The sequence below is a fragment of the Pimephales promelas genome, chromosome 24 (genome assembly GCF_988280905.1).
Source record: "Pimephales promelas chromosome 24, fPimPro1.hap1.1, whole genome shotgun sequence".
In the NCBI taxonomy this organism is placed as follows: domain Eukaryota; kingdom Metazoa; phylum Chordata; class Actinopteri; order Cypriniformes; family Leuciscidae; genus Pimephales; species Pimephales promelas.
The window spans coordinates 14,900,350-14,927,035 of record NC_142792.1 but is presented as its reverse complement, the minus strand read 5'-3'; the positions used below and the strand labels follow the sequence as shown (position 1 = coordinate 14,927,035).

The 26,686-nt window shown below is 42.6% G+C and overlaps 1 protein-coding gene across 9 annotated transcripts in view; it reads right to left on the bottom strand.

The window, feature by feature from the left end:
* Window positions 1-174: 174 nt before the first annotated feature.
* Window positions 175-26,686, bottom strand: part of sox5 (SRY-box transcription factor 5) — a 219,817-nt gene continuing 193,305 nt past the window's right edge. For 6 of the 9 annotated variants that reach the window (XM_089127334.1, XM_089127333.1, XM_089127336.1 and 3 more), the window contains 9 exons: window positions 25,768-25,894; window positions 23,515-23,600; window positions 16,452-16,601; window positions 12,230-12,401; window positions 9,562-9,734; window positions 6,877-6,979; window positions 6,518-6,694; window positions 5,145-5,361; window positions 175-4,030 (listed from right to left, as the gene is read on the bottom strand). In XM_089127334.1, coding sequence (XP_088983460.1) covers window positions 3,742-4,030; window positions 5,145-5,361; window positions 6,518-6,694; window positions 6,877-6,979; window positions 9,562-9,734; window positions 12,230-12,401; window positions 16,452-16,601; window positions 23,515-23,600; window positions 25,768-25,894 — 1,494 coding nt within the window. In that variant the 3' untranslated portion in view covers window positions 175-3,741. The remainder of the gene's footprint in view (window positions 4,031-5,144; window positions 5,362-6,517; window positions 6,695-6,876; window positions 6,980-9,561; window positions 9,735-12,229; window positions 12,402-16,451; window positions 16,602-23,514; window positions 23,601-25,767; window positions 25,895-26,686) is intronic. The other 3 variants (XM_039668428.2, XM_039668424.2, XM_039668426.2) reach the window with 2 other exon arrangements.

The window sequence follows — 26,686 nt, the reverse complement described above, 5'->3', positions numbered from 1 at the left end:
GCTCAGTGCTGGGAGTTCCCTTTGTTTGGCCTTAAAGTCTTGGGATTGCTTCATAAGTTGGCACATAAGTGTAGACAGAGTATTTAGTGTGCAGTGTGTGGCGTTCCGGACTGTCATCTAACAGTGCTAGAGTTGAATTATGGGGAGAAAAAGAAGCCACAGACACGGTAGAGATACAGAACACGTTGCTGTTTTTATTTGAGCCTTGACTGGCAGTAATACTGAAAAACGTCAACTTAGAACAGATGGTGGTAACCCACAGCTTGCTTTTTTTTCTTTTTTTCCATAAGAGTACAGTAACTCTTGCTTTTATTGTGGCATGAATAACATCAATAAAAGAGAAAGAAATATACAACTTATATTACACTGTGTTATGAACAAAATATAAATCTATAACTCTATGCTATATTTACATAATTATCTTTCTTGATTCTCAAGTTGAAATGGTAAGTTAAGTACTTTTTGTTTGTCATTTAACATTGTTTTGAGCTCCACACGTGACTTTGATTGTCTTATTAATTATTGTTGGTAATATAGGCCATCATCAGAGACCTTGTATGTTAAACCTCCAGCACACGTGTCTCTATCGATTGATTTGATCGTGGGAAGTGAAAGCATGGTCACACCAGATGGCAGCTATTCTTTGATTGTGACTTTCGTTATCTGACAAGGTGTGATAGTGAGCTTGATTGACAGATGGAGACAGTGTGGAGCTAAAACAATTCTGGAGATAAAAACATCTAATGTGGCCGTTCAGTGGAGCTTCACTGGAATCAGGTCACCATTTTAGAAAGGTCATGCCTTCTGATTAAAAGGAATAGTCACCTGCCACTATGTCTTTTAAAACCTGTTTCACTTTTTTTTCTTTTGTTCGTGAAACAAAAGATGTTTAGCAGAACGTCCGAGCCGCTCACAGCGACTTTAAGTCGGTTTCTTTTACAAAGATATATGGCTTCAGCAGATTTTTCTTTTTCTTTTCCACTCTCATTGTTTGAAAGAGAGCAGCTCGGAGCATCTGCTAAACGTCTCCTATTGAGTCATACAGGTTTTTGGCAAAATTTCATTTTTGGGATGAACCATCCTTTCAAGGGTTAGTTGTTGTGTCCTGTAATCCTGAACTGTAATTTGACACGATAGGTAAACAAATGTATTCATCTAAACCAATGATGTCCCAATGAAACATAAGGGAGAGGATGACAAAATATCAGTAAACAAGATCCACGCGCTCTTTCTGTTCAATAACAATTGGGGTATAATATAGCTGTTTTCTTTATCTTCAGTAAAAGAGAATTAACAGATAGGAAACTTCACATTATACATAAACCATTACAAATAAAAATATCATGTTCTTCTTATTATGTTTGTCTCCGAGTGTCCAGAGTCCTAGTGCTTTAAGAAATGTGTTTGGAGTTCATGAATGATGCACGGAGGAGAAAAAGAAAACGAAAAAAAGAGAAACGTCTCTTTTCCTTCATATCAGCAGTTCACCGTGACCACTTTCTCAGAGATATACCAGCGTCAGAACAGGATTAATTCGACAAAAAAAAAAAAAAAAAACGAGAACAAATAAAAAACAAAAAAACGGAATATTGAACATAATTAATCTAAATACCTACCCAGCTAAATATAATGCTTTATCAAGCGCAGTTTCCATACGATCATAAAAAAAAAAACCAACAACAGGAGGAAAATAATAAATTATACTGTACATAACTTACTAAACTTAGGAAATGCTGCCTATTCTTATAATTAATGTTAATAATATTATTACACTAGAGGCAGTTTTAATGAAAATAAAATACAGTATTTGCAAATACGAACTAAAACATTGACATGCAGAGTCTGAAACGGCTCCTCCCAACCTCGACAGCAGAGTGACGTTGACATGGAGGCGGAACATAAATACAAACTAGACAAAGACAAGCACGCAAAAACGCGATCGGTCATCACTTGGCTAGCGCTGCAGGCATCAGAGTACCTCAAGTAAAAATCTCAAGTAGGCCAGAAAAGTCTTAATATGTTTTTAGTTCTATATATTTTGATATGTGTTCGTGTTGTGGGTAGATGTTGAATGGTTGGAGTCTGGCTGCTGCTCACCTAACAGCTTGTGTCTCTCTCTCATCCAGCTGCCAGGCCAGAGAGAGGCTGGCGGAGTAGTTACAGTTAGGGCAGCCGTCAATCAAACGCCGTCTCCGTGCCAAAAGCAGCCACACAGGTGCAGTAAGATGGAGTGGGTCAGTCAGAGCCACACAGAGAGTGGATGACTGATGGCACGGCTGACAAATGGAGTGATGGTGTGGGAATTAAAGCGAAGAGAGAGAGACCCCGCGATGGGAGATATATTAAGGGGTGCTGATTGAAACGCACACTCGTGCTTGTCTTGTGCGGAGATCCCTGGTTTCTCTCAGAGCTGTCCTTTGAAAGCAGAGTGCTGAGCGCTGGGGCTTGTGGGAAACCTATTCTCCTCCTTCAATACGCCATTCAGGCACAGACTCTTCTCTAGAGAGCTTTTCTCTCCGCATCCCCTCTTTTCCTTTTGGAATGAGGAGCAATGTTCCCTGCACCCATATGTGACAAAAACAGGGAGACAAAATGAAAGGGAGGGTGGTAAAAGCTACCAAACAAATGAACAAGGGATGATCGGATGTAAAGAAAAATGAAGAAATGGTAAATGCAGTGGAATTATTAAACGTTTGGCTTCCTTCCTCGTACGTATTGAATATTATCGTTTTTTTGTTGTTGTTGTTAATGTTCACATGACCAGCACATCAACTGTCTACATGTATTAATATTAACTTAAAAACCTAGCAAAAAGGCGCATTCATCCACAAACATAAAGAAATGTGCACGTGTACAATAATTCTGCTCGAGGCTTCACTCTCCATGTCAGCTGCTCACCAAACACCAAGTTTGTGCTATCTCAAAGTTTGTCTCCACACAGGAGACGTCGACATCCAAAAGTTCCCACAGAAGAGGAGAAAGGAACAGTAAAAGCGTGTCAAGTGTCAAGAGGAAAAGATGTGAGGAAGGAGGGATTGTCTGTCATCCAGCGGTGTCCAAACTCCTGAGTGAAGGGACGCGAATCCTCCCTTCCCATCCTTTCGTCCAAAAGAAAAGACATCTTTGAGTGAGAGCACACGGGCGTGGACGATGATAGAAAGAGATTCGGCTAACAGCGCGCCGAAGAGAGAGAAAAAAAATAGGAAATGTTTGTCATTTTACTCCTGTCAGGTGCTTTACGGTGAAGAGGAAAATAAGTGTCTTTTTTCTCTATTAAAACTGTAGCACAAAAACAACAAAATCACATTCACAAGCCACTTGTTGGCACTGTGTACCTGAGTGAGAATATTATAGAACCAAAAAAAAAGCGGTTTAAAAGTGTCTCTTTAGAAACAAACAGGTCCACCATTTTTAAAGTGTCTATGACGGGTCGACTGACAGGTCCTTAGTAATAAATGTCTCGATTAAAACCGGTCAAGCGTCATTTTTCCTATGTAGTCATAGCTTACTCGTGATTCGATAAGAACTTGCCGCGGTACGTTCGCTCAGCGGGAGTCAGGGCAAGTGTTACGCTTCATTCACAAGACCCTCCTTTTCATGTAACAGTCATTTTGATTGACAGGTCCTGTGCTTTGCTGTGGATATCAGGCTTGGCTCTGGAGGAGCCGGTGTATGGGGGCGGAATGAAGTTTGCTTGCGTGAGATGTCAAGTGACAGGTGAGATGGCTGCGATTGGCAGGTTTACTGAGTGATGTGATTCTCACTGTCACTGCCATAGTCATCGTCTTCGTAGTCAAAGTCATCGTAGGCGTCGCCGTTGCCGTCGTCCATTCGGAGCTCCTCCTCCTTCACGCGAGGCCCCTCCCCTTTGTGTGTGCGGTATGAGGGCTGGCTGGTGGGCGGGACTGGTTCGGGGCTACTCGACATGCTCGAGTGCTCAGAGGGCAACTGTGGAGAGGGCATTCCAGCCATAGAGAGCGCACCCGGGTACACGACGCCCGCTGAAGACAAGGGTAACTGGGTCTGCTGCCTGTAGTACAATAATGAGAAAAGTGATTGTTTTGAAATTTGACTGTTTGGTGATGTCACCCAAAAGGAAAGTCGTTTCATAGGGGGTGCATGTGAACTGTTCACAGAGATGTATAGTAACAAAGTAGAACTACTTAAGTACTGTACTAAAATGCTGTATCTGTACTCTACTAGAGTATTGTTTTTTTTCTCATACTTCTACTTTTACTTCAGTAGATATTTTCGATGAATTTAAGACTTCAGTATTTTTTTTAATGATCTGCTAGTTACTGGTTACAATTATAATTTTTTTTTAAGAATCATTCGTTTCATGCTGCCTAAATCACACGCCAGTTTTATAGGGTAATGGTATTGATTGACACACACATTGACAACTAATGCAGGGGTTGTCCTGCAATGGCTGCCAAAGCAAAGTGCCTTATTTGATTGCTAGTTCAAACTTTTGACTGCTTTCTTTAATAATTACATTAAACAATACTTGTACTTTTAGTACTTAAGTAGTGAATTTTAAAATAAACTACTTGCAATACTTAAGTACAAAAAATGTTGAATAACATGTGCTCTTAAAGAGCACTTCGATGTCTACTCAAGTCACTTTTTTAAAAGAGCACTTGTACTTTTACTCAAGTCTGGGTTTTTAGTACTTTATACATCTCTGACTGTTCATGAATTCACTGATGAATCGTTGACAGTAAGATCAGGAATGTGTTACACAAAATTGATCAGGGTCAATTTGATTCCATGTTGACTTTAAAGGGACTTTTTTTGGAAATAGGCTCATTTTACAAGTACCTCAGAGTTAAATAGTTGGGTTTTACCGTTTTCGAATCCATTCAGCTGATTTTCGGATATTTAGAAGAATATCAGTAACCAGACAGTTTGGTCTCATTGACTTCCATAGTAGGAAAAAAATATAGTCTGAAAGTCAATGAGACCAGAAACTGGTCTGGTTACTGATATTCTTCTAAATATCAGAAAGTCATCTGAATGGATTCGAAAACGGTAAAACTCAACTGTTTAACTCTGGGGGGAGTTATGAAATGAGCCTATTTCCAAAAAACGTGGAGTATCCCTTTAAAAGAATACATTAGGAAAAGTTATTTAATGGAACTCACCCTACGGTGAAGTACTGGCGCATCTCCTGTCTGCGGTTGCGCATGATGGCCTTATATTCACCAATGCGCAATTTCTTTCCATCAACCAGGCAGGTGCGTTTGGGCCGTGGTTTGTATTTGTAGTCTGGGTATTTCTCTAAGTGCTGCTTACTAAGACGGGCCTGTTCTTCATAGTATGGCTGCTTTTCCAGGTTGGTCATGGCCTTCCAACGAGAACCTGCAAGAACAATAAGGTGTTTAGAGAACCCTTCCCAATGCAAATGTCCCCAAATGAAAACGTACAAGAGCAAAGTCAGGTGAACTCAAACAGCCAAATTATACAGGGCTTTTTAAGACAGAGTAGTTGACTAATTATTCAGGCAACCCAGTAACGATTCGATTTTCAAAATATGTAATTTTGCACATCTAATACACTCATGCTTTAGTATGGTTTTTAAAACGGCACTTTGCACCAAGAGAGAGTTTTTGTTTGGTCTAATGAGTACCTTTGAGTGGAACTGATGTCAGACAGAGAAGAATAGAGTGTGCTCTTTGCCCTCCAAAGCGCGCGCACACACACACACACACACACAACATTATTCCAGGTGACAGCGGGTTAAGTGGGCCACTAACACACTCCATCTAATTATCAGAGCTCAACAGGCGTACCTGTGGCCTGTGTCTCTCTTTCTCATTAACAGAGGTGAACACATACATATATATATACACATTTACACACTGAGGCACAAGCCACTGTCCCAAAAACTGCAGTAAACGTGTGTTCAGGGTGTTATGCGTGTGTGTATGTGAGTCCGTTGAATTTACACAGTCCTACTGTATGTTTAATGGGGAAAAGCTGTCACCGCTGGCCCTGACATGCACCCAGTGCTGTAAAGGGGGAACTCCTTCTGTTAACAATTGAGAGAGCGGGGCCTTATTAAAACCAGATTTTCCGGCGTTATAAAACGCTTAGGAGCTCTTTAAAATGTCAAACACAATCCCAGAGGTCTGGAGAAAATGTCAGACAGACTGGAGAGCTGGTTTAATGCATAATGAATTATATCATCATTGTTGGAGTCGGCCCTCTAGAGCGATTCATTAGGCGGTGGTTACACAATGCAGTGCGGGAGAGGGCTCTGTGTGTGTGTGTTGAGGAGGAAGAACAGAGGGGATTCTCTGCATACAGTAGTTCTTCCCGAAGGAGCCAGCCTTTAAGCCCCACCCACATTTGATGTACCCACAAATCTCAGCCAATAAGAGAATACAGTGGATGAAAAATAAATCTTTACCAAAAGCCTTCAGTCAAAAACGGCACAGCTGAAAACAAGAGATGGAGCGAGTAAACTTGAAGCGGTTGGATAAGTGGTTGGAGAGATGTAGTGGCACTGTCTCACCGAGAATCTTGCTGATGTTTGAGTTATGCATGTCAGGGAAGGCCTGAAGGATCTTCCTCCTCTCGTCTTTAGCCCAGACCATAAATGCGTTCATGGGCCGCTTGATGTGCGGTTCGCTGCTGCCGCCACGCCCTCGAGCCTCTCTGAAGATCCGGGAGTCCGACACACTCGGGCTTCCTGGAGAAGGAAAGCGGGTGGACAAACATGCTCATACGTACATGTTGGCCGTGACTATTTGAAAAAAAAAGTGTCTATGACGCATGGATGAATTGAATCATAAAATCCATTTCATTGCAACTTTAAACGGAACTTTTTGATTACACAATAACACAAATTGAGCGAGGAATTTATGATCTTACCATCTGAATCTCCACTGATGCCAAAGTCCATCATTGCGTGAGTGAACTTGCTCTCTTCAGACTGTTTTAAATGCTGGCTTAAGCTCTCAAGAGCAGCTTTATCCTGTACACACAATATACAAACCAATCCATTTAAATTCATTCTTTACAAATCAACAGATGAAATTTGCATAAACACAGATGAACTGATGAATCAAGTGCATGGAAAGTGAATCGGAAGAGTTAATGTTTATCCATCAAATATGAGTAGTCTAGATGCCACCTGCAATCTATTTACACTTATTCTTCCCCTCTCTTTCTCGGCCTCTCTCGCTTAGCCCTGAGGTCAATGCATTAGAGAGCACAAGCGCTCTAGAGATGAGAGCGGGGCTGGACCGCACAGCCTCCTGGGTATTTATTACACCCAATAAAAAGAGATTTACTATGCATTTACATGGCTAATGTAGCCGGGCTGCATATTTCAACACAACACCCCCTGCTCTCTCTAAACACGCACCCCCCCTGCATCTGGGGCTTAATTAGTCAATTAGACTCCATCCTGAATCCACGCTACGTTTAAAACACACTCGCAGACAGAGTCCTCACCATTAGAGAGTGACCTGGGCCTTCTGCGACTCTGTAATGAAATGCATTACACCATTTTGCAGCCATCGAGATTTAATTGTTCAGACCGAGTTAGGGAGTGAGGTTTAAATGAATGTGTAATGGAGAGAGAATCTCTCCCGAGAGAGACTGAGAGAGATGATCAGGTTTGATAATGTGTCAACACAAAAACTTTGGCTTTCAGAAGCTATCCGTTAACACTCCTGTTCATCTCAGCTGCAAGAATAATTACTATTTTAAGAGCCCCCAAAATAAATAAATAAATAAATCTACTACACTATAATGAAATATTAGCCTTGTATACGTATGTTGCTTGCACAATTTATATTTTGACAGAATACATAGTTAATATTGATTGACTGCCAATGGAGAAAGATGCTTTTAAGCTGGAGTAGTTACAACTGAGACTACGACACTAAAACTCTTTCATCTCATAGCCGATTGACCTTGCTCATCTCATCTCTCACGATCCATTTATCTCAGTGTGACACAAAAGGGTTCAGGAACAACGCAGGGTTTGACCGCACCATGTGTTCCTGGGGAATAAGTTCAAAGAGCGCCGCAGCGCACTCTCTGAGAGTTGAGGTTAATAAATAGAGGGACAGTAATTGTCTAAAATCAGGAGATAATGAGCCGAAGAGGAAAACAAACATCAGATGGGCTGGCTGATGTGGACCTCAGTCACGTAACAGGAAAAAAAAAAAAAAATAGTGAGAGAACAACTGTACCACTTTACCATGTGGCATTTCAGCACAAACCACCGCAATACAAGTTTAAAGATTGAAAAAATGTAGTTAAGAGGCTTTTAGCCTGTCCATTATCTTTAAAACCATCAATATGCTAATGTACTTCTAAAGACAAAAAATGCACATTTAAAAACTACTTTACTTATTTCTGTTCTAAGAAAATGGACAAAAAATATTGATGAACCATCCAGAATGAGATTGCCCCACCCCTGCAATGAATTGAAATGACCTTTTTAAATCTGAAATTTATCAGATACAGAAAAGAGAACTTCTTTTCTCCACTTTTCTCCAAGACTGAGATCATTCCTGATGTGTGCTGCCCTCACACTGACCACAACCAATCCGCCCTTTTCTCAGCATTTGAATGTGTGGCATTTAATCAAAAATAATCCCATACTGAAAACATGTGCAAAAGTGCGGCGTGGATGACAGTTATTTGTGTGTGTGTGTGTGTGAGAGAATGTAAAGCTGTGGGAGGGTAAAGTGCAGCTGATCTGTGGTAAATCATAATAAGGATAGAGTGCTTGGGAGATGTGGATTATTCCTAATGCACCTTCATTAACCTAGTAACAATCAGCACAGCCACTAAGCCTGGCCAAGGGAAGAAAACCCCCCCCCCAAAAAAACGTGAGTGCAGTGTTGAGATCAACTGACCCATACACATGCTTTTGTTAAGCATTTACCTACTGTGTATTTGGAGATGTTGATAGGAGTTTACACACAAAGGTTTATGAAATAAACCAAATCTCTGTGTGGCGGAGAAAATCAGGAAGCAAGGACACCTGTGTATATACAAGCGTCTTCCTCTGCTGGTGTGCACAATCACATCATTAGAGGTGGACGAGGCAAAAGTGTCCATAATTTAATGCTTGTTTACCGACACACTCTGCTTTTCGAAGCATTTGTATGCAAAATCCACAGAAAGCGAAGGCGTTTCCTGTGCTGTTGCTCGTGGACCAGCTGACTCCAGTGTGTTTAGCAAACAAGCCCAATTTAGCCGTGTAGCCGAGGAGTCACTTCGGTCACTTCACATTAGCATCAGCTACGCCATTAAAATTAGCGTCCTGTTCACTGCGCCCTGCCTGCCCTCAGCCTGCCTCCCAGACATTGCCGTCGTGTACGACAAAAGAGCTTTCAGATCTTAGTCACCTCTACTCCCCCTCTTCACGAGAACAGCTTTGGGAAATCGCTTTGTTCAGAGATAAACACTTCTGTTGTAATTAACGCATCTGTTTGTGTATTAAACTTAATTTGCACTTTTCATTGGCGATGAGCAAGATAGGGGTCTGCAGACTGGAAGAATGAGTGAGAAATGCAAGACTTGAGTAAAACAAACCTTTTCTGAGCGTCCATTGTTGAGGCTCAGGCTGTTGACTGCCGCTACTTTGGCGTCCAGCACCTGCTGCTCTCTCTTAAGCTGCTCCTTCATCTGTCTGGCCTCCTGGAAAGCTTTGGTCACGGCCTCGTGGTCGTTCAGGTAGCCGCCAGAGGTGATAGACGACAGCAGGTCTGAAAGAATGACAGGTGTGAGGGAGACCGATCGAAGACAACAGACAGGTAAAGCTTACCCGTCGTTTCTAAATTGTAAAATTTTGCAAATTGTTGGGCATAATCATTTCATTACATTAGCAATTTCAATGTTTGGAACATTTTTGCTACTTGCCTGACATAAAACGTTTTTGGTTCAATGTATGGACTTAAAGTGAAGTCACCCAACACTAAAACACTGCTGGCACTCCGGGCATCACACATTAGCACTGAGCGTGCTGTGAGGTCACCTATCAGCATTTGTGTTAATATTACCATACACACACACTGACCATTTGACTGTCACCTCTGTGACTCAGCCTGCCTATGGCACAACTAGCTCTTAGCATTCACTCAAACAAACAGACAAAAAGAAGTGTGGAAGATAAATATTGACTTCTCAGGCATATGAGCGTTTAGTTCAAGCAGCTAGCATTATGGTCTGTCAGCTAGTGCTAGAATAATGAAAACTGGTTGGAATGCATGTGTACATAACATGATCATGCGAAGCTGAAAATAAAATGTCTATTCTAATTTACAGCAGAAGCTGTCATCACACACTCAGACACAAGCTCTGTACTGAATTTTTTTCTGAGCCTGTTGCAATGCATTTTGTGAGTGCTTTTCTCTAATTAAAGTGTTAATTTTGCCTTAAAGTTGCCTCTGTAGGCAGCCCACAAGCTTTTGGACAGACGAAGGATAAGAAATCCAGTTGAAAACAGATGCTGAAGCCTGATGAAAATCTCACAAATCCGCATTTTTACATTCAGAGATTTGCTAAAAAGTGCCATTTGTCTCATATTTCTCTCTGTCTACCATTCTGTAGGCTTTTATTCAGACCAAAGCTCATGGAAATCTTAAAAGTGGAAAGAAAAAAAAAAACCCAGTAGAGATTACTTGTATTAAAGCCATAAGCAGTCTAATTTGGCCCATTCCGCAACATCTGCCTCCGAGCATATCAAAGATGTTTCCAACCATCTTTTCATGGCTATTATTTGTATTATTCTCAGCAGCTTAACCGCCCAAGCCGTTAGCTGCATCTGTTGGCTAGTGCATGTGTGTGTGTGTGTGATGGAGCATTATCTCACCAGGATAGATCTAACAAAGACCTGTGCTAGATTATGAGTATTTATCTGGCCTAATCCGGTCGCTAATGCAGGATAGGATGGATTAAATGCTTTCATTTGAAATGATAGAGAGAACTCTTTTTAAAAAAAAAGTCATATCTCTGGAATCTGCTAAAATGGTCACAAGTCAAAAGGATGAGTGCACACTTCCCTACAGTCAATTTAATTGGGGGTCAAAAAAAACGTCTGAGGCGTTAATTAAGAGCACCGACCCCTCTAGAGAGAGATGGTTATGAGATGTACTTGCATTTAAAATGACTTCTTTAAAGTAGAGACGTATATCAGTTTGATAACCCAACAAATAAACAGCACATTACAGTGACCTGCACAGTAGAACTTTCTTTTCGGCCTCTGAAAAAAAAGCAAGGGAGAGTGATGGCCTTAGAGGACACAGCACTTGACAGCCCTTGTTGTGTTTCTGTGCTGACAGTGACACAAAAAGAAAGGGACACATGGGGTCGGGCATGCTGGAAAGTCTCGGGACAGATGTCACTTAACAAGGTCAAAAAGATGAGAGAGGTGGAGAACACGGATGATGGAAAGAGGAGGGAATTGCACAAAAAAAGTCGTTCAAATATCTGGGAAGTTCACACGCATGTTAAGTGGGGCTCCGAATACGTCTTTGACATTACGATACCTCCTGACCCCTTAAAGATGTGCACCAGATGGAATAGTCAAGGGACATACGGCACTCTCAATCTCTCGATCTGAAAGAGCCTCTCACTGCGACATGTTCTAAAGGATTCCGGTGAAAACTTTACTTCCTAATCCATTTTTCAGAACAAAAAACATCTGGGCGGCAAATCCACTAATCTGCTATTAAATCCCAGGATTTGTTGAAAAACACAGCGATTACAAAGAAGTAGTCTGAAATGGCTAACTGTTGTGAGGAGGGAGGGGGGGAATATTGCGTTATTGTGTTATTAATGTATGTTGTTTGTGCTGTGGGTGGTAACAGAGTTGTATAAGAGGCTTGTCTAATCTCAGCGCCTGTCAGAAAGGCTTGTGTGGCTCTATTCAGCACCTCTAAACAACAGAAATAAACGCCGCTAAACCTTCCCATCCTCTTTCGCTTCCAAACACAGCTGCTTAACAAGCTCTCCCCCTCCATTTAGACTAATAAATGTTTGACAATGTGCCCTTCAGGCAAAATTAAATTCTGCAAACCTAAAAATGTAACATCAATTACCGTCTCATACAAGAGTCTGTGCCAGCAAAAAAAAAAACATATCCTGGGAGTAGGAAATGCTCTTGAGAGATACATTCAGGGCAATGTGTAATAACATTAAGCCAGTGATACTACAATTTATGTGTTTATTGAATTGCAGTGAACTGTGGAGGTGCGGGTACCTATGGAGCTGAGTCTGGACGGCGGTCCTCCAATGCTGGAGTGGGCGCTGTGCTTCAGGGACCCGGGGCCCAGCTTCAGGGTAGGGACCTGTGGGGAAGCGGGGGAGGTGGGTGACTTGCTCTCGGATGCCTTAGGCTTGGACGACAGATTCAAGGGCTGAGCGCCCTCGTCCTGCAAAAAAGCAACACGTTTGGCCTGGTGTGATTTTTCTCCTCAGAGACTTGGGACCCAATCAAAACTCCCAGCAGGGGGTCAAATCAGCTGACTGCATGCTGCCGTTTTCAGCAAATGCGGCCAGACCACAAGGAAAAGTAAAAGTAATTGTGGTTGCGCGGGCCAGTTGAAAAACTTGTCGCTATTGTATTGACTTTGCGCATTGCCATGGCGTAATCAACATGCAGCACACCCATGCTCGATCAAACAAGAGAACAGGGACAAAGCGAGCATACCATTTAAAGAAACATGCTTAGGTGAGAAGATTCACACACATTTACCAAACATGTTGCGCATTAAGAAAACAAAGCACATACAAGCATACACGCAAACACAGAATGGCCAAGTATTCTGTAAATATAAGCATGATTATTTGACACACATTATGGCTTCAAATTTGTTCACAGATGCCAATTAGATAATAATCAAATAACCCTGGATAACCGCTTTGTGATAGTGGACATCAAGATATCAACCATGCTGACATCATAATCACATCAGAGAAGGCGCCATAAGGGATAATTAGATCTCAGAATGACAGATGCTGCCCCGTACACAACATCAGAACATTGCAACGAAGGCCTAAACTTATCATCAAGACCATCAAGTTTCATCAAGTTTTTTTCTTAACTATCAGAAGTTTGGGAACTCAGGCAATTCTCCAGGATCAAATGACCTTGTCAGCCCTCGTCTAAGCCATAGCTGTCGATCATCTTTGCCTGGCACTGCAGTGGGATCTCATATGTGCTAACATGGGGGGCGCAGCTTCTGTACCAACACCTGTTTCTAGAGCCTTCCCGTCTCTCATGAATGGCCAGAAACAAACACTTCCAGCAGCCATAGAGGACCACGACATCTCACAGAGCTACAGTGTCTCTCCTGGTCTTGGCTCTGCAGTAGTACGAGCAGAAATTCGCTGTTTCAAAGGCAGTAGGCAGCGAGTAGGCAGCAAGCTAGGTTTTTTTGGAACAGAGCTTCTGAGGTCTGGAGAGCTTGATTAAGACTTTTCCCTCACCGCCCGTGCTGTGATGGGCCGTAACAGGATTGTCCTCATTAGAGCTGTTCTCAATGGAAGGGGAACCAGTGGGATGTGGACTCCATCATAAGGGAGACACACAAAAGACCCTACTCAATGAGAACACTAAGATGTGATTGAGGAGAATACTGTATCATGACCTATATTGTGTCGGGTGTGTAGCGACGCTGCATTGAAGAGGAAAACTGAATATTTATGACAGATAATGCCTGCCTCCCGCCCCGATGGTGGATTGTTCTTTGAGAAGCAAATCCTTGGGTGGGATGTTAGCCAAAGAGAAGGAAGCTGGTGAAAGGAGAACTAATGAAGACTGGCAAAGCTGCGTAAGAGAAGTAAGGCTAGCTTTAAGATGCGTCATACATGTTAGAATAGGGAATAAGCTTAAATCTCATCTAAAATGACACACGAGTCACTTAGAATTAAAACATTTAAAAAAAAAATTATTTTAAGTTTTAATCGCTGTATACATACACACAGATATATACACTCACCCAAAGGATTATTAGGAACACCTGTTCAATTTATCATTAATGCAATTATCTAATTATCTAATCAACCAATCACATGGCAGTTCCTTCAATGCCTTTGGAGGTGTGGTTCCTGGTCAAGACAATCTTCTGAACTCCAAACTGAACGTCAGAATGGGAAAGAAAGGTGATTTAAGCAATTTTGAGCGTGGCATGGTTGCATGTCTGAGTATTTTACACCCTGCTCAGTTACTGGGATTTTCACGCACAACCATTTCTAGGGTTTACACAGAATGGTGTGAAAAGGGAAAAACATCCAGGGGCTACAACAGCAGAAGACCCTACCGGGTACCACTCATCTCCACTAAAAATAGGAAAAAGAGGCTATAATTTCCAAGAGCTCACCAAAATTGCACAGTTGAAGACTGAAAAAGTGTTGCCTGGTCTGATGAGTCTCGATTTCTGTTGAGTCATTCAGATGGTAGAGTCAGAATTTGGCGTAAACAGAATGAGAACATGGATCCATCATGCCTTGTTACCACTGTGCAGGCTGCTGGTGGTGGTGTAATGGTGTGGGGGATGTTTTCTTGGCACACTTTAGTCCCCTTAGTGCCAATTGGGCATCGCTTAAATGCCACGGCATTCCTGAGCATTGTTTCTGACCATGTCCATCCCTTCATGGCCACCATGTACCCATCCTCTGATGGCTACTTCCTGCAGGATAATGCACCATGTCACAAAGCTTGAATAATTTCAAATTGGTTTCTTGAACATGACAATGATTTCACTGTACTAAAATGGCCCCACAGTCACCAGATCTCAACCCAATAGAGCATTTGTGGGATGTGGTGGAACGGGAGTTTCATGCCCTGGATGTGCATCCCACAAATCTCCATCAACTGCAAGATGCTATCCTATCAATATGGGCCAATATTTCTAAAGAATGCTTTCAGCACCTTGTTGAATCAATGCCATGCAGAATTAAGGCAGTTCTGAATGCGAAAGGGGGTCAAACACAGAATTACTATGGTGTTCCTAATAATCCTTTAGGTGAGTTTGTGTGTATATATATATACTGTCCACCAAGTAGTTGTGTGATCTCTTTTGAATTTTGCATGAATGTATACATCCTTCAAATATACTGCTGACAGTACAGTCTACTTTAGAGACTGTAAAGAAACCAGAGACACTCCCACAAGATAGAAGTGTTCAAGCCCATTGTGACCAACACATGGGTAGCAACTTCAGGAGGAATCTCAAAGCCAACTGTGGCAGCACTGAGCTTGAGTGAAGGAATAGTGTGGATGTGTAAATCTGAGTAGGTCACAGAGTGAAAACTGTGATATGAGTCTGTTATGCACCTGAGTTGTGAGGCCTCCCCCAGGGTAAAGCACTTAAGCTCTGTACGCCTCAGTCCAACCAGCTGTCCGACACACGCCACACATCTCAAAATGAGAGGAAGTACCCCAGGGCTGCAAGCTTGAAATATACATGCCTTCCCCTTCATGATGGCAAAAAGCTTGCAGACATGGAGAGAACAAACGAGAGAACCACGATTGAGGGAAGGTTTGAAAGAGAAGGAGAAAGGGAGGGCTCTGAATCAACTTTTAGATACTTGACGGGCAATATGAGAAAGATATATTTAAGAAAAATGTAATTTTCTCATGGCTCAGTGGCTGCGGAGGCCTAGCAGGTGCAGGCGGCACTGCCAATTATCTGTATTATCCCTATCCCCTGCTTTATCTCCATGTATTTGATCATGTGACAACAAAGGACCACATGTTTAAGGAAAACGGCCTTCATTAGCCTTTGACACAATGAGCAGCAGGAGGCCAGACACAGTCGATGGCGACCGCCAAAGCTTCACTGAGATGGACGGAGGGAAAAGTATCCTGAGCTCTTCCTCTTATGCAACAGGCATGTGGTTGAGCTCCAGGTCCGTTCTCTTCCTTCTCCAAATAGGCATCGGGCTCAGTCGTGGCTCAAGGCCGGAGTGAGAGCGGGCAACAAGCCTTCACACATGTTTATCCAGCCCTGGCCGCCCCACGGTCCAGCTATTGTACTGCTGAGTGGGACAGAATGGGCTTGCAGGGGTGTCCGGGCGTCTAGAATGACCAGCCCAGCAGGAGGGATGAGAGGCCAGACAGGCTGCTTTTATTTCTGCCCTGCCTGATATTCATGGAGCTTTATTCCGCTCCGATAGCTCTGGCCTCCTGTTGCCACACTGGCCAGAGGGAAAGATACCTGTTATGAGACTTATACTCTGTCAGAAAAAGGCACAAACCAGTGGTGGTAGTTAGACCTTGGGTTCCAAGGACATTCAGAAGCTGGCATAAAAAAGCACTTGAAATGCAACATGGAGAATTGAGGGCATTGTGCCAGCTTTGCAAGAGTTATGGGTTTTCAACCTAAAGAACATCAAAACCAGTACATAAAAAGACTATTAGCTCTGGACGGAAAATGTACACAGGTGTTCCAGCCTAATTCGCATCCACAAACACATACCTTGGGCTTTGGTGGTGGGGTGCTTCTGTTTTTCTCGCTCTGGCCGCTGGTGGGCGAGTGTGTTCCGGTTGCCAGGTTGGCCTGAGGCACTGTGCTGTGTTTGGCCCCCGGAGACACCTGCATGGCAGCTAACTGAGCAGCATACAACTGCTGTAAAGAGACAGAGGGAGATAGAGAGAGAGAAAGAGGGGACAGAAGAGTGGATGAAGAGAGAAAAGTCCATGAATAAATGAATACACAGAACGCACAAAAAAACAAAACAGGCTAAAAAGCTGGTTTGGCCATTAGTGGAGAGGGCTGATGGTTGTTTATGTGTGAGGGGACAGAGCTGTCACTTTATGTTCCACCATCCGGCCTCAAGGGGCTACGCTAACAGCTAGCAGACGCCTGAGTGAGACATGTCCCCGCCAAGGTGCATTCTGGGAAAAAATGCACTCACCATAAGGGTCATATTCACTAAGGGAAGAAAAGACTGAAAAAGGGGCCTCTCAAGGTGAAAAACTGGTGGATGTGTTTATGTAAAGAGAGAAGTTGTGAATTTCTCTGCCACTGAGAGTGGAAACAAATGCCGGACCCCCTATTGATTCTTTTACTCGAGCTTAAGAATGCACACCAGGGCAGAAGGACCCATGAGAAAACACTCTTAAAACTCAAAAACACATCTGCCAGCATGATTCAATGAAATGCAGCACATTGCCATTTGACAGAATAAATCAAAATATTGCTCCTTTTCATTTCTATCGTTTCAAATGACAGATTGATACATTGGCTGATCTTTTGTGATTAAAGTAACCATGAACACTCGGGCAATCGTTTCATCAGTAAAAAATAGATCAGCTTCACTAACCAGACTGATCGCATGAAGTAGCTTGTGTACTGTATGACACGGCAATTCGTATTTCCATTTTTTGGCGTGCTATCAACACGCATAATCGCTTTTAAGCGTGTTTATGAACGCCGTTGACTTAACGTTATTACTGTATATATGAATATATGACTTACCTCAACACCGTCCCTAAACCTACCCGTCACTGGGGTTAATGGCATTTATGACTGTTCCCTTACCATCCTAGGGAAAAAATATCGCTCCCAAGATGTAGATCTACATTTTGCTTCATTTCGCTCGGACATTTGACGGCATGTACAGACACGCGGAATAACTCGGACATTAATGGCGTAGACATACACGCGGATACACGCGAATAGCTCAAAATGCGTAGAGATAACACGCCACTTGACTCGAAAGTGGCATGTATGTTTACGCAAAAGTCATGATGTCATGTTGCACTAACAGTAAATTAACATTTTGAAAATGTCTACATTTTTTAAATCAAATATAAAAAAACCTAAATACAAGCAGTATTTAAGTTTGTTTCCTAATTATATAGTATTTATTTCTAACACTTAAATACTATGAATACTACAAATAATTGCATGCATTTTTGAATTAATTAAAAGTAATTAAACAGAAGTGTTATGTATATCTACACGCATATATCAATTTATATTGGCTATATCAATTCTCTAGATATTGTCATCTGCATAACCAATGGAGCAAACCTGTATCAGTCAATCACAAGCAATAACCCAGACAGCAAACTGACATTGAATCAACGTGGAAACGACGTCTCTCATGACATTGAAACAACGTTGATTTGCTCATCGAATTAACGTTGAACCAACGTCAGACGCGGCATTCTTCAAAGCTAAATTAAATCGGAAATTGGTTTGCTTTCATAACGTTGAAACAACGCGTTGATTTCAAGTTGATTTTCCGTTAGTTTTGAAAGAATGACGCATCTGACGTTGGTTCAACGTTAATTCGATGAGCAAAACAATGTCAGATCAACGTTGTTTCGATGTCATATTTCCACGTTGATTCAATGTCAGTCTGCTATCTGGGAACCCAACTGTAAAAATGCAGAGCTCATGTATTATGTTTCTACGGTAACAGGCAGACAGTACAGTGGCTGGACATTGCGTAAAACAGATTCCAGGAATGGGAATTTGGGCATTGCCTACAAGTACGTTTGTGCAGCTTTCATGTGAAATTTTGAGGACTTTGAGGAAAGCAAAGAATGAATTTGAGAGAGAGAGAGAGTTTTTATTGTATTTGTGGGGAAATATGAGGCACCAATTCTGTGTTTACAGTAGCTGCAGAGACGGGCTGTTTTTTAAATTGTATTTTTTCTCTTTAAGGTTTGGAAGGCAAAGGCTGTTTGTGAGTAAAACTTCCGTCCTTCTGTTCGTCTCTGGCTGCCAGCCACCAGCAGGAAACAAAGACTGGTTTATGCAAATGGCCATGGCAGTTCTATCTCTCTCTCTCTCTCAACCTCAACAGCACATTCTCCACAATCTTCTGTCGGCTGTATCTGGTAGAATTAAATATTTCTATCAGATGAGAACACAGAGATTAACGCACCATCATGCTGACACATATCTCCATACAGAACATCTCTATCCACTCACAATGGCTTTTATCTGCCTAAATTTGTATCTGCCTAAGTTTTACAAGGGGACACTGCTAAATTGACTGTATACATAAAAGTAGATGTGCACTTAATAAAAAAAAAATTCTCTGGTATATATTTAATTATATTTATGCCAATATGATGACACTATTTTGCCAGTTTTTAAAAAAAATGGCCCTACTTATGGCTGATAAAAATATATTAGATATATTGTGCATCCCTAATAAGAAAAGTACCTACTGTATACACTGCTATTTGTAATTTGATTCTAATTCGACTTCCCACAGCTAAACCGTATAATCGACTGTTGTACTATGAAATTCGTTTAATTTAGCGCTTGCATCACTCTTTTTTCTAACATAAAATAATTTCAACTCAAATCTAAACTGTGGTTAGTAATGAGCAGGATAATGTGTATAAACAGCACCTCAACGCACACACACACACACATTTCTCTTGGATTTTTTGATCAGGAGGTGACCTCAGTGTGTGAGCTGTAGTCCACACAGGGGAGCAGGACATGAAATAAAACTCTTGTTGGTCATTTCTGTTCAATTACTCCCACCATGGCCTCTGGTTGTGTGTGTGCCTGAGCGTGACATACGGCCCCTGTCGGAGCTTGCCTTGTCTGTGTGTGTGCGTGAGAGGGCGAGATGCTCTGTGTCCGGTCCACTGCATCAGACTGCTTTATTTTCCTTCTGAATTGAGTTCTATTACAGGGCCAGCTCTTGTCAGTCACAATCACTAGACCGACACACATACACTTCCCTTCCAACAGGGGCTGCCACTGAACACGCTCAAAGCGCTGCCACCCCGCCATCAACGTGAGCAAACAGGAAGTGACAGCACAATGCCCCTCGAGTGCCCACGGGCTCACGCAGCAAGAATGGGGGATGAAGGGGTGGCTGATCTCAAAAGTGGGGATGTAACAGAGGAATTTAAATGTCAGCCATACACACACACACACACACACAAAGGTGCTGAATGGGGGAGGGTGTATATCTGTGAGGGATTTGATGGGACTCTTGACTCCTTCAGTCAAGCTGCGTCCTTTTGAACTGTTAAAGCTTCTCTCACTCTCTCTCTCTCTCTCTTTGCTAATCCCCACAGGAGTCTTAGGCCAGCTCTAATTCTCTAACCACAAGTCACTGTGTGTGTGTGTTTAAGGCAACAAAGGTAAGAAAACGCATACCGCCAACACACAGAAGGAGATCCCAATGCCAGTCCGTAATGCTGCAGGCCTGTCTGATCTAGTGGGTCAAATGTGACTCCATTACGTAGGGTCTGTGTGTTTTTACGTGTCTATGAGGAGATAGATTGGCATTTGCGCTTTAACTCGTAAGGCTGATTGGAGAGCATTAGTGTTGGTGACACATGTTTTAACAAAGCCACCACCCCATCCTCGCTAAGTCCTTGTCTCCTCCCTGAGCACAGGAAGATGGGCTGCTGTCAGCCGCTATCCAGCGGAGTGGATCTGTGCGTCTTTATGTGGCTGAGCAGACATCTCTCGCTCTCCAGTAATCCCCTGCTTTACTCAGATTATGAGCTTCTTTTCCCATCTTGCTTTGTTGTCAAAATGGAAGCAGTTCGGAGTGATCCTCTAAGCTATTGTCATTTTGGTCACCGCTGGCTATTGTGCGTCTCATGCTTTTTCCATTGTTGTCATTTCTTCTTATTCTTTTTTTTTTTTGCGCTAAACTAAACACTGGCTGTCGAGTTTGTGCTATTTTGATTAGTGCGCCAGCCAGGCAAGATGAACTTTGACATGAGTTGCGTCTAACTGAAGCCGCTGCCAGGAAATCTCCCTCTTAAGTGTCAATTAGAGCTAAAGCTTTACAAAAAGCTATGTTTTTTTTTTTTTTTGCGTTTGCAAAAAAAATTAAAATTTAACTTAATTTTTTCAGGGATTGTCAAGGAAGTGGGAAGCTTTGAGGCAAAATAACATTCTCATTGTGTGATACGCTGGGAATGTTATGTAAGCTTATTATGTCGTGGAGCAGATAGGGCAAGTTGGACAGGATCAATCCAGCCATGCCATCTATTAATTTAACAGTGCCCCTGACCTCATCGTCCTCGGACAATTCCACCAGATCACTATCTGAAAGGAATTCACAGCGCTTATCATCAAAAATAAATCACTGGGGGTTTGAACTACAAATGGAAATGCATGTACTATTTTTTACGGCATTAAATACAGTCTCCCTTCTCGCTTTCTCTCTCTCGTTCTCCTGTGTGCTGCAGTAATCCGGTGCAATATGGTCCAACATCTGCCTCTACATATGATGGCTGACCTCCTCCATTGACCCACTTTATACCTCTTCAGTATGCTGCTCACAGCTCATACCGTTCTATTACTCCCCTCCTTTTCTTATTTCCTCTTTATCTCTCTCTCCACTTTCCAACAAAGTCATAGTCACTGTCCCTCAGCTTCTGTGTGTGTGTGTGGTTTTGGTGGGTTACGCAGGTTAATTTAGCTGGTTATTGAATATTAGGCCAGTGTGACCTGTGGCCTCAGTTGTGAAAAGTGGTTTTGTGGCCAGGTTTAAAGACTGCTGCAGTGACTAATGGCAAACACCTTTAAGATAGTGACCCCTAGAGCAATGACTCCCTCTCACACACTTAGAGGACTTGTTTAATGGGCGGTGTGTAGGTGAGCAGTCTCATACAGCTGTGACTTATTCCGTCTGGGATCTACAAGTCTGTTTGTGTGTTGAAATATAACTTAAAGAGAATTTAGCATTTCCTTAGAACATCTTTATTTATTTATTTTTATTTGGCTTTATTTTGTCCTTGTCCCATGTGAAGCGTCTTTGAGTGTCCAAAAAAGCGCTATACAAGTGTGATGTATTATTATTATTATTATTATTAGAATTGTCACACAAAATCAATTTCTCTGAAAACTTTGGGGCGCCTAATTACAATGTGTTCAAATTAAAGTTACAGTAATCCGCTACAAATTACAATCAGAAAAGCTGTCTACACTTTTGCATAGCAACTTCAGACACTTTATTTTCCTATTGAATATGTATTGTACTCATATATAGAAACATACGTAACTATACCATAAATGCAATGTATGTCGCTTTGAATAAAAGCATCTGTCATGTGCATAAATGTAAATAACCGAATACATCAAAGCCAGTTTGAGGTCATTCTGGTCTTCTGCTTACTAAATTAAATTATCATTAATCTCTATACGTATTATACAAGCAAAAATAACAATGAAAAAAGTCACATTTTAAATATAGAATATCCGAGAGCACATAAAGTGCATTGAGACGAGGGGCAATGAATTGCAAGCCAGATTCAGCACATCAGGTTGAGTGCATAAACTACTAAACCACGGCTCGTGGAGTGACCAAGGCAAATATTTTGGGCCTCTCATCGCGTTGTGGGGTCTGAAGATGAGACGGGCAAATGCGCAGATTGTCCCAGAGGAAATCCAACGTGCTTCTGTCTGAGACATCTGTATTTAGGTTAGCCTTAGTAAATCATTTTCTTTGTGACAAAGCCCTAATCTCTCTCTCTCTATCGCTCTTTCTCTCTGAGTGTGTGTGTTTCAAGGGAGATTTGAGGATTGAATGAGAGAACAGTGGCATTGGAAGTTGTTGTTGTTTTTTCTCCAGTTGTTTTTCTAGCGAAATCCAATTGCGGCTGACAAAGCTGTTCAATCTGGGATTTTTTTTGTATCTTAACACGAAGGAACATATGGAGACAAGCTCAGAAGCTGATAAAATCAGACGGGACAAGATTCTTGCAGTAAGCCAGTCATACACAGAGGGGTGAGTGCACACACACAAAAAACCTGTTTTATTACCTGTTATCCAGAGGGCACCTGGGAATACCACCTGTTTCTGTGTGAGTGTGTATGTGTGAGAGCCATTTATACCTCTTGCGTATGCTTAAACTGTGATACAGATGTGCAGGTGCATAACCTTACATGTTAAAACTCACTCTAATGTGCATCTAATGTTTGGCTAATGGTGGCCACTTTAATTGGTAACAGAGGTAACAGAGAGGAAGGGCCGGGCCCGCATGGGTCCCCAGGTAAACGCATTTTGAACAGCCAGGCTCTTGACCTGGCGCCAAGGGACTCAGATGTAGTCCCGTTAATACTTTTCTTCTCCTTTCAGACACCAAACTAGGGAGGAAAAGGAAAAAGGACAGACGCGGAGACGCATGTTTACTGCGTTTTCAGTTTCAGAGCAGCACAGTGAGGCTGCATTAGGGTTTGACTATTCAGACAGCCCATAATATCTTTTTGTGTTTGCTCTCTGTTCAGTGTCCCCCTTAAAACAGTTTCTATGGTACCCTTCGCTCCACAGTGAACAATATCAGCACCCCAGAGCCAGCAGTGCGGCATTCTCTCTCTGGGCTCTGGCCCCTCACAAAGGCCCATTTCTATGGCAACTTGCAGTTGGCATGAGGAAAAGAGTTGGGTAGAACAGTGGGCATTGTTGTTCTCTATCGGGATCACAAAACAAAAAAGGGGGGAAAAAAACTAGGGAGGAAAAAGAGATTTTGTTTGAGAGGTTGGGAAAAATGGACTGAATTTCCACACACACAAACAAAACCCACAAGATGGACGTTACCTGCAGCTGAAGAGGGCCGAGGCCAGGCGTTGCCGCAGCAGCGGCTGCCATAGTCGTGGGGATCAGCTGTAGAGGGTAAGGGTCACCTGAGGAAAAGAGCATTATGGGTATGTCAGATGCTGTAGATTTTTTTTTTCTTTCACACATTTCGTCTTCCAACACTTCTGCACAGGGTATGAGCCCCATCCCCCTCTCCTCTCCTTCGATGGAGCGACAGATTCACTGCTTTTTCTCTTCTGTCGGTAAAGACCTCCATTGTGAAGTCCCCCCCTCCATTCTAATGAAAGGCTGATTGTGTGGCTGCAGCTCTAATACCCCGAGCACAATAGCAGTTGAAGGCTAAGGCATGATAAGGAGAGGACGGTAATTAATGAGGTACCGTCAGTGCCCCGTCTCCTCGGGCCCCGCACAAGAGCCTCTGCGTTGGAGAGATGAATCAGAACACGTGGAGTGAATAGCGAGAGTTATTAGCGTCCACCTGCAGATATGGGATTTATAATTACATGACCGGGAGGTAAAGGTCAGTCCAGTTCAGCTAGAGGAGATTGGGGGGGTTATTAGCGTTGCGCTGAAAAGGCCTGTGACATGAGAAACCACGAGTGTGTTCTCAAATCGGTTTTTGACAGCAAAGCGCGACGAACAATGGAACGATGTCGGCCAAAAAGGGAGGAGAGGTTGGACACAAGCGTTTTGAGGAAGAACAGAGGGAAGAAAGTCTCAATATGCTGATAGATGGCCTTTGAAATATAAAAGTGACACGATCATTCTGTTATTCTAAAAGAATCAGCGATTTGTGGAGTGGAGGTCTGGTCATGTTTTGAAGCCAGCATAAATGTGCCCTTCGCCTATGATATCCCACCATTCTGTGCATCCAGTAAGGCAGAATTGGAATGGAATCTGATGGAAGTAAATTAATAAAATGTACATTTTTTATTAAAAAGACACATTATCGCTTTAGTACAACTGAAATGAAATTTTGAATGTGCACTTCAATGCAGTTTGAATACAGCCAGGGACTCTTGAGCTTCTGTTAAAGGGGTTTGTATGTAGAGGAAGTCGGACCTTGTCTCAGTAAGCAATAAACCATACGCTCCTATCAGCCGGTCCAAAGCATTTTTCCCATCGCTTAGTTAAAGATTGCCCTGGACCCAATTCAAGGATGTATTGTGGGGAGATGTGTGTGTTTTGTCTTTTTTTCTTGTGTTTCTCTCAGTCCCTAAACAAATACAAATATTCCAGCTATTTTATATCTCTCCTGGGTACAGCTGTAACAAAAGAGCAAAACTAAGAAAAGCAAACATGTTGCTGTTGGCGAGAAGGCAGTATCTTCAGACTGACTGGAAGAGCTCTGTGGCCCGGCTCCGGGGAGCAATGGGTGGGAACCAGCATCCCCTTAGTCCAGACCCTGCGACCAGAGGGATTTCATCCCCCTTTTTTGTTCCTTTCCGGTTTCGAGGGTTCAAACGACGGCTTCCTCCCCCGTGAGCGAGCACTGTAATGGTAACTAAATGACATGCGTAATTGAAATTTTGGGCAGGGTTTGATGGTGCTGCTGGCTTTAATTGAAATAGAGGGTTTATAGTTGGGAGGGAGGGAGGCCGTTGGGAGGAGGAAGAGGGTGGGGGGACTTGTTTGGGAAACTGTGAAGCGCAGTGGGCGGAGCTGGAGATGCGTACCGGTCCGTCTCACGAGGGAAATGTGAGTGTGCGAGTGTGTGATCTATGCAATGTTTGTGTGCACGCGTACAGTTGGAGAGGAGTCGGAGGCGTGTGCGAGGCGTACTGGACGCGTGTTCTGGCGGCCACCCGTGTTAATATGAAGAAACCTGGGGCAGGTCACTCTACCCCCCCGTGAGAGCGCGAGCGTTCTGCTGCTGCGCTGCTGGCACTTGCCGCCTCGTTTCTCGCGGTAAACAACACATTGCTTCACAGTTGGACTGCTACGGCCAAAAACACAAACCCCAGAGGAAGTTTTCTTTTTTTTTTTCCTGTTCCTACTTTTGAACAAGAAATACAGAGACACAAAAGCAAGCGAGTTTGTCTAGTCTGAGAGTCTGTCGTGTGCGGGAGATGATGGGCATCAGTGGTGTTGGCTGATCTCAATAACACACCAGACAGGAAGGAGATGCTGCCCAACGTTGGGTTTAAGACTTCGCTTTCAGCAATCTGGTTTGAAATCTCTAGTGTGACCAATAAACTAGACTGAAGTCTTTAATTTAACAACCCACCAATGAAATGCTGCTTTAATACTCACTGCAGCCCGGCTTGTAGTTGAACCCTGGAGGAAGTAGAAATCCTTGTTGTGCTGCAGCGGCGGCCAGAGTTCTCTGATCTGGAGGAAACACAGGTATCATCAGCGGAGGCAACTGACCCTGGACCTGCTGAAGAAATAGAGAGAGACAACAATTATGTTGTTAGTCATGAACAAAGAGTCTTGCCATTATACTGCAGGTCAAATATGAAAAAATCCTTTCAACCAAAGTCCTAGTCCACAATTTGATCACTGTCCATCTGAGGCCATTTTTTTTGGACATAAATTGGTCCAAATCTGTTGGATATTTTATTCACCTAAATGGATTATAAAGGCAGAACAACCTGTGGTTGGTTGATTAGACTTCTTGTCTGAGTGGATAAGGAATAAGCTGTAAGGTAGGCCACACTTTGGCAACCTACACACTACAGCTAAATTCGGTTGTCAATTCACCATTTAGTGCTTAATCTGTTTCTGTACACACAGTTTAGTCATTTTACGGGAGTGAGAAACACATTCCACAACCGAATTAACTCATGAAAGTTAAGTAGTAGTGACAGCCGCATTAAGAAAAATTATGCACAGTCTGAACGGAATCAAACTGAACAACTAGTTGTTAATGACGTCAATGAGAGATATGAGAGATGACAGACGAGAGATACATCTCTAATGCACGTTAAAAACTAGCCTGGACATTTTTTGGTCGGGAAGTTCGGTCTGGACTCGATCCATTGAGGAGTAATTACGATGAGTTCAGAAATCGTCGAGCCAATCAACTGCAGCTGGAGAATTGAGATGTATAGATTCCACTATCACGTCTGTTGTAAAAGAAATCGACAGCCTATTTATTTTAAAATACGAACGGAGAACTGCAATCAAGGCATTTGTCGTATTTTTCGTCCTTCCCACGGGATTCGGCAAA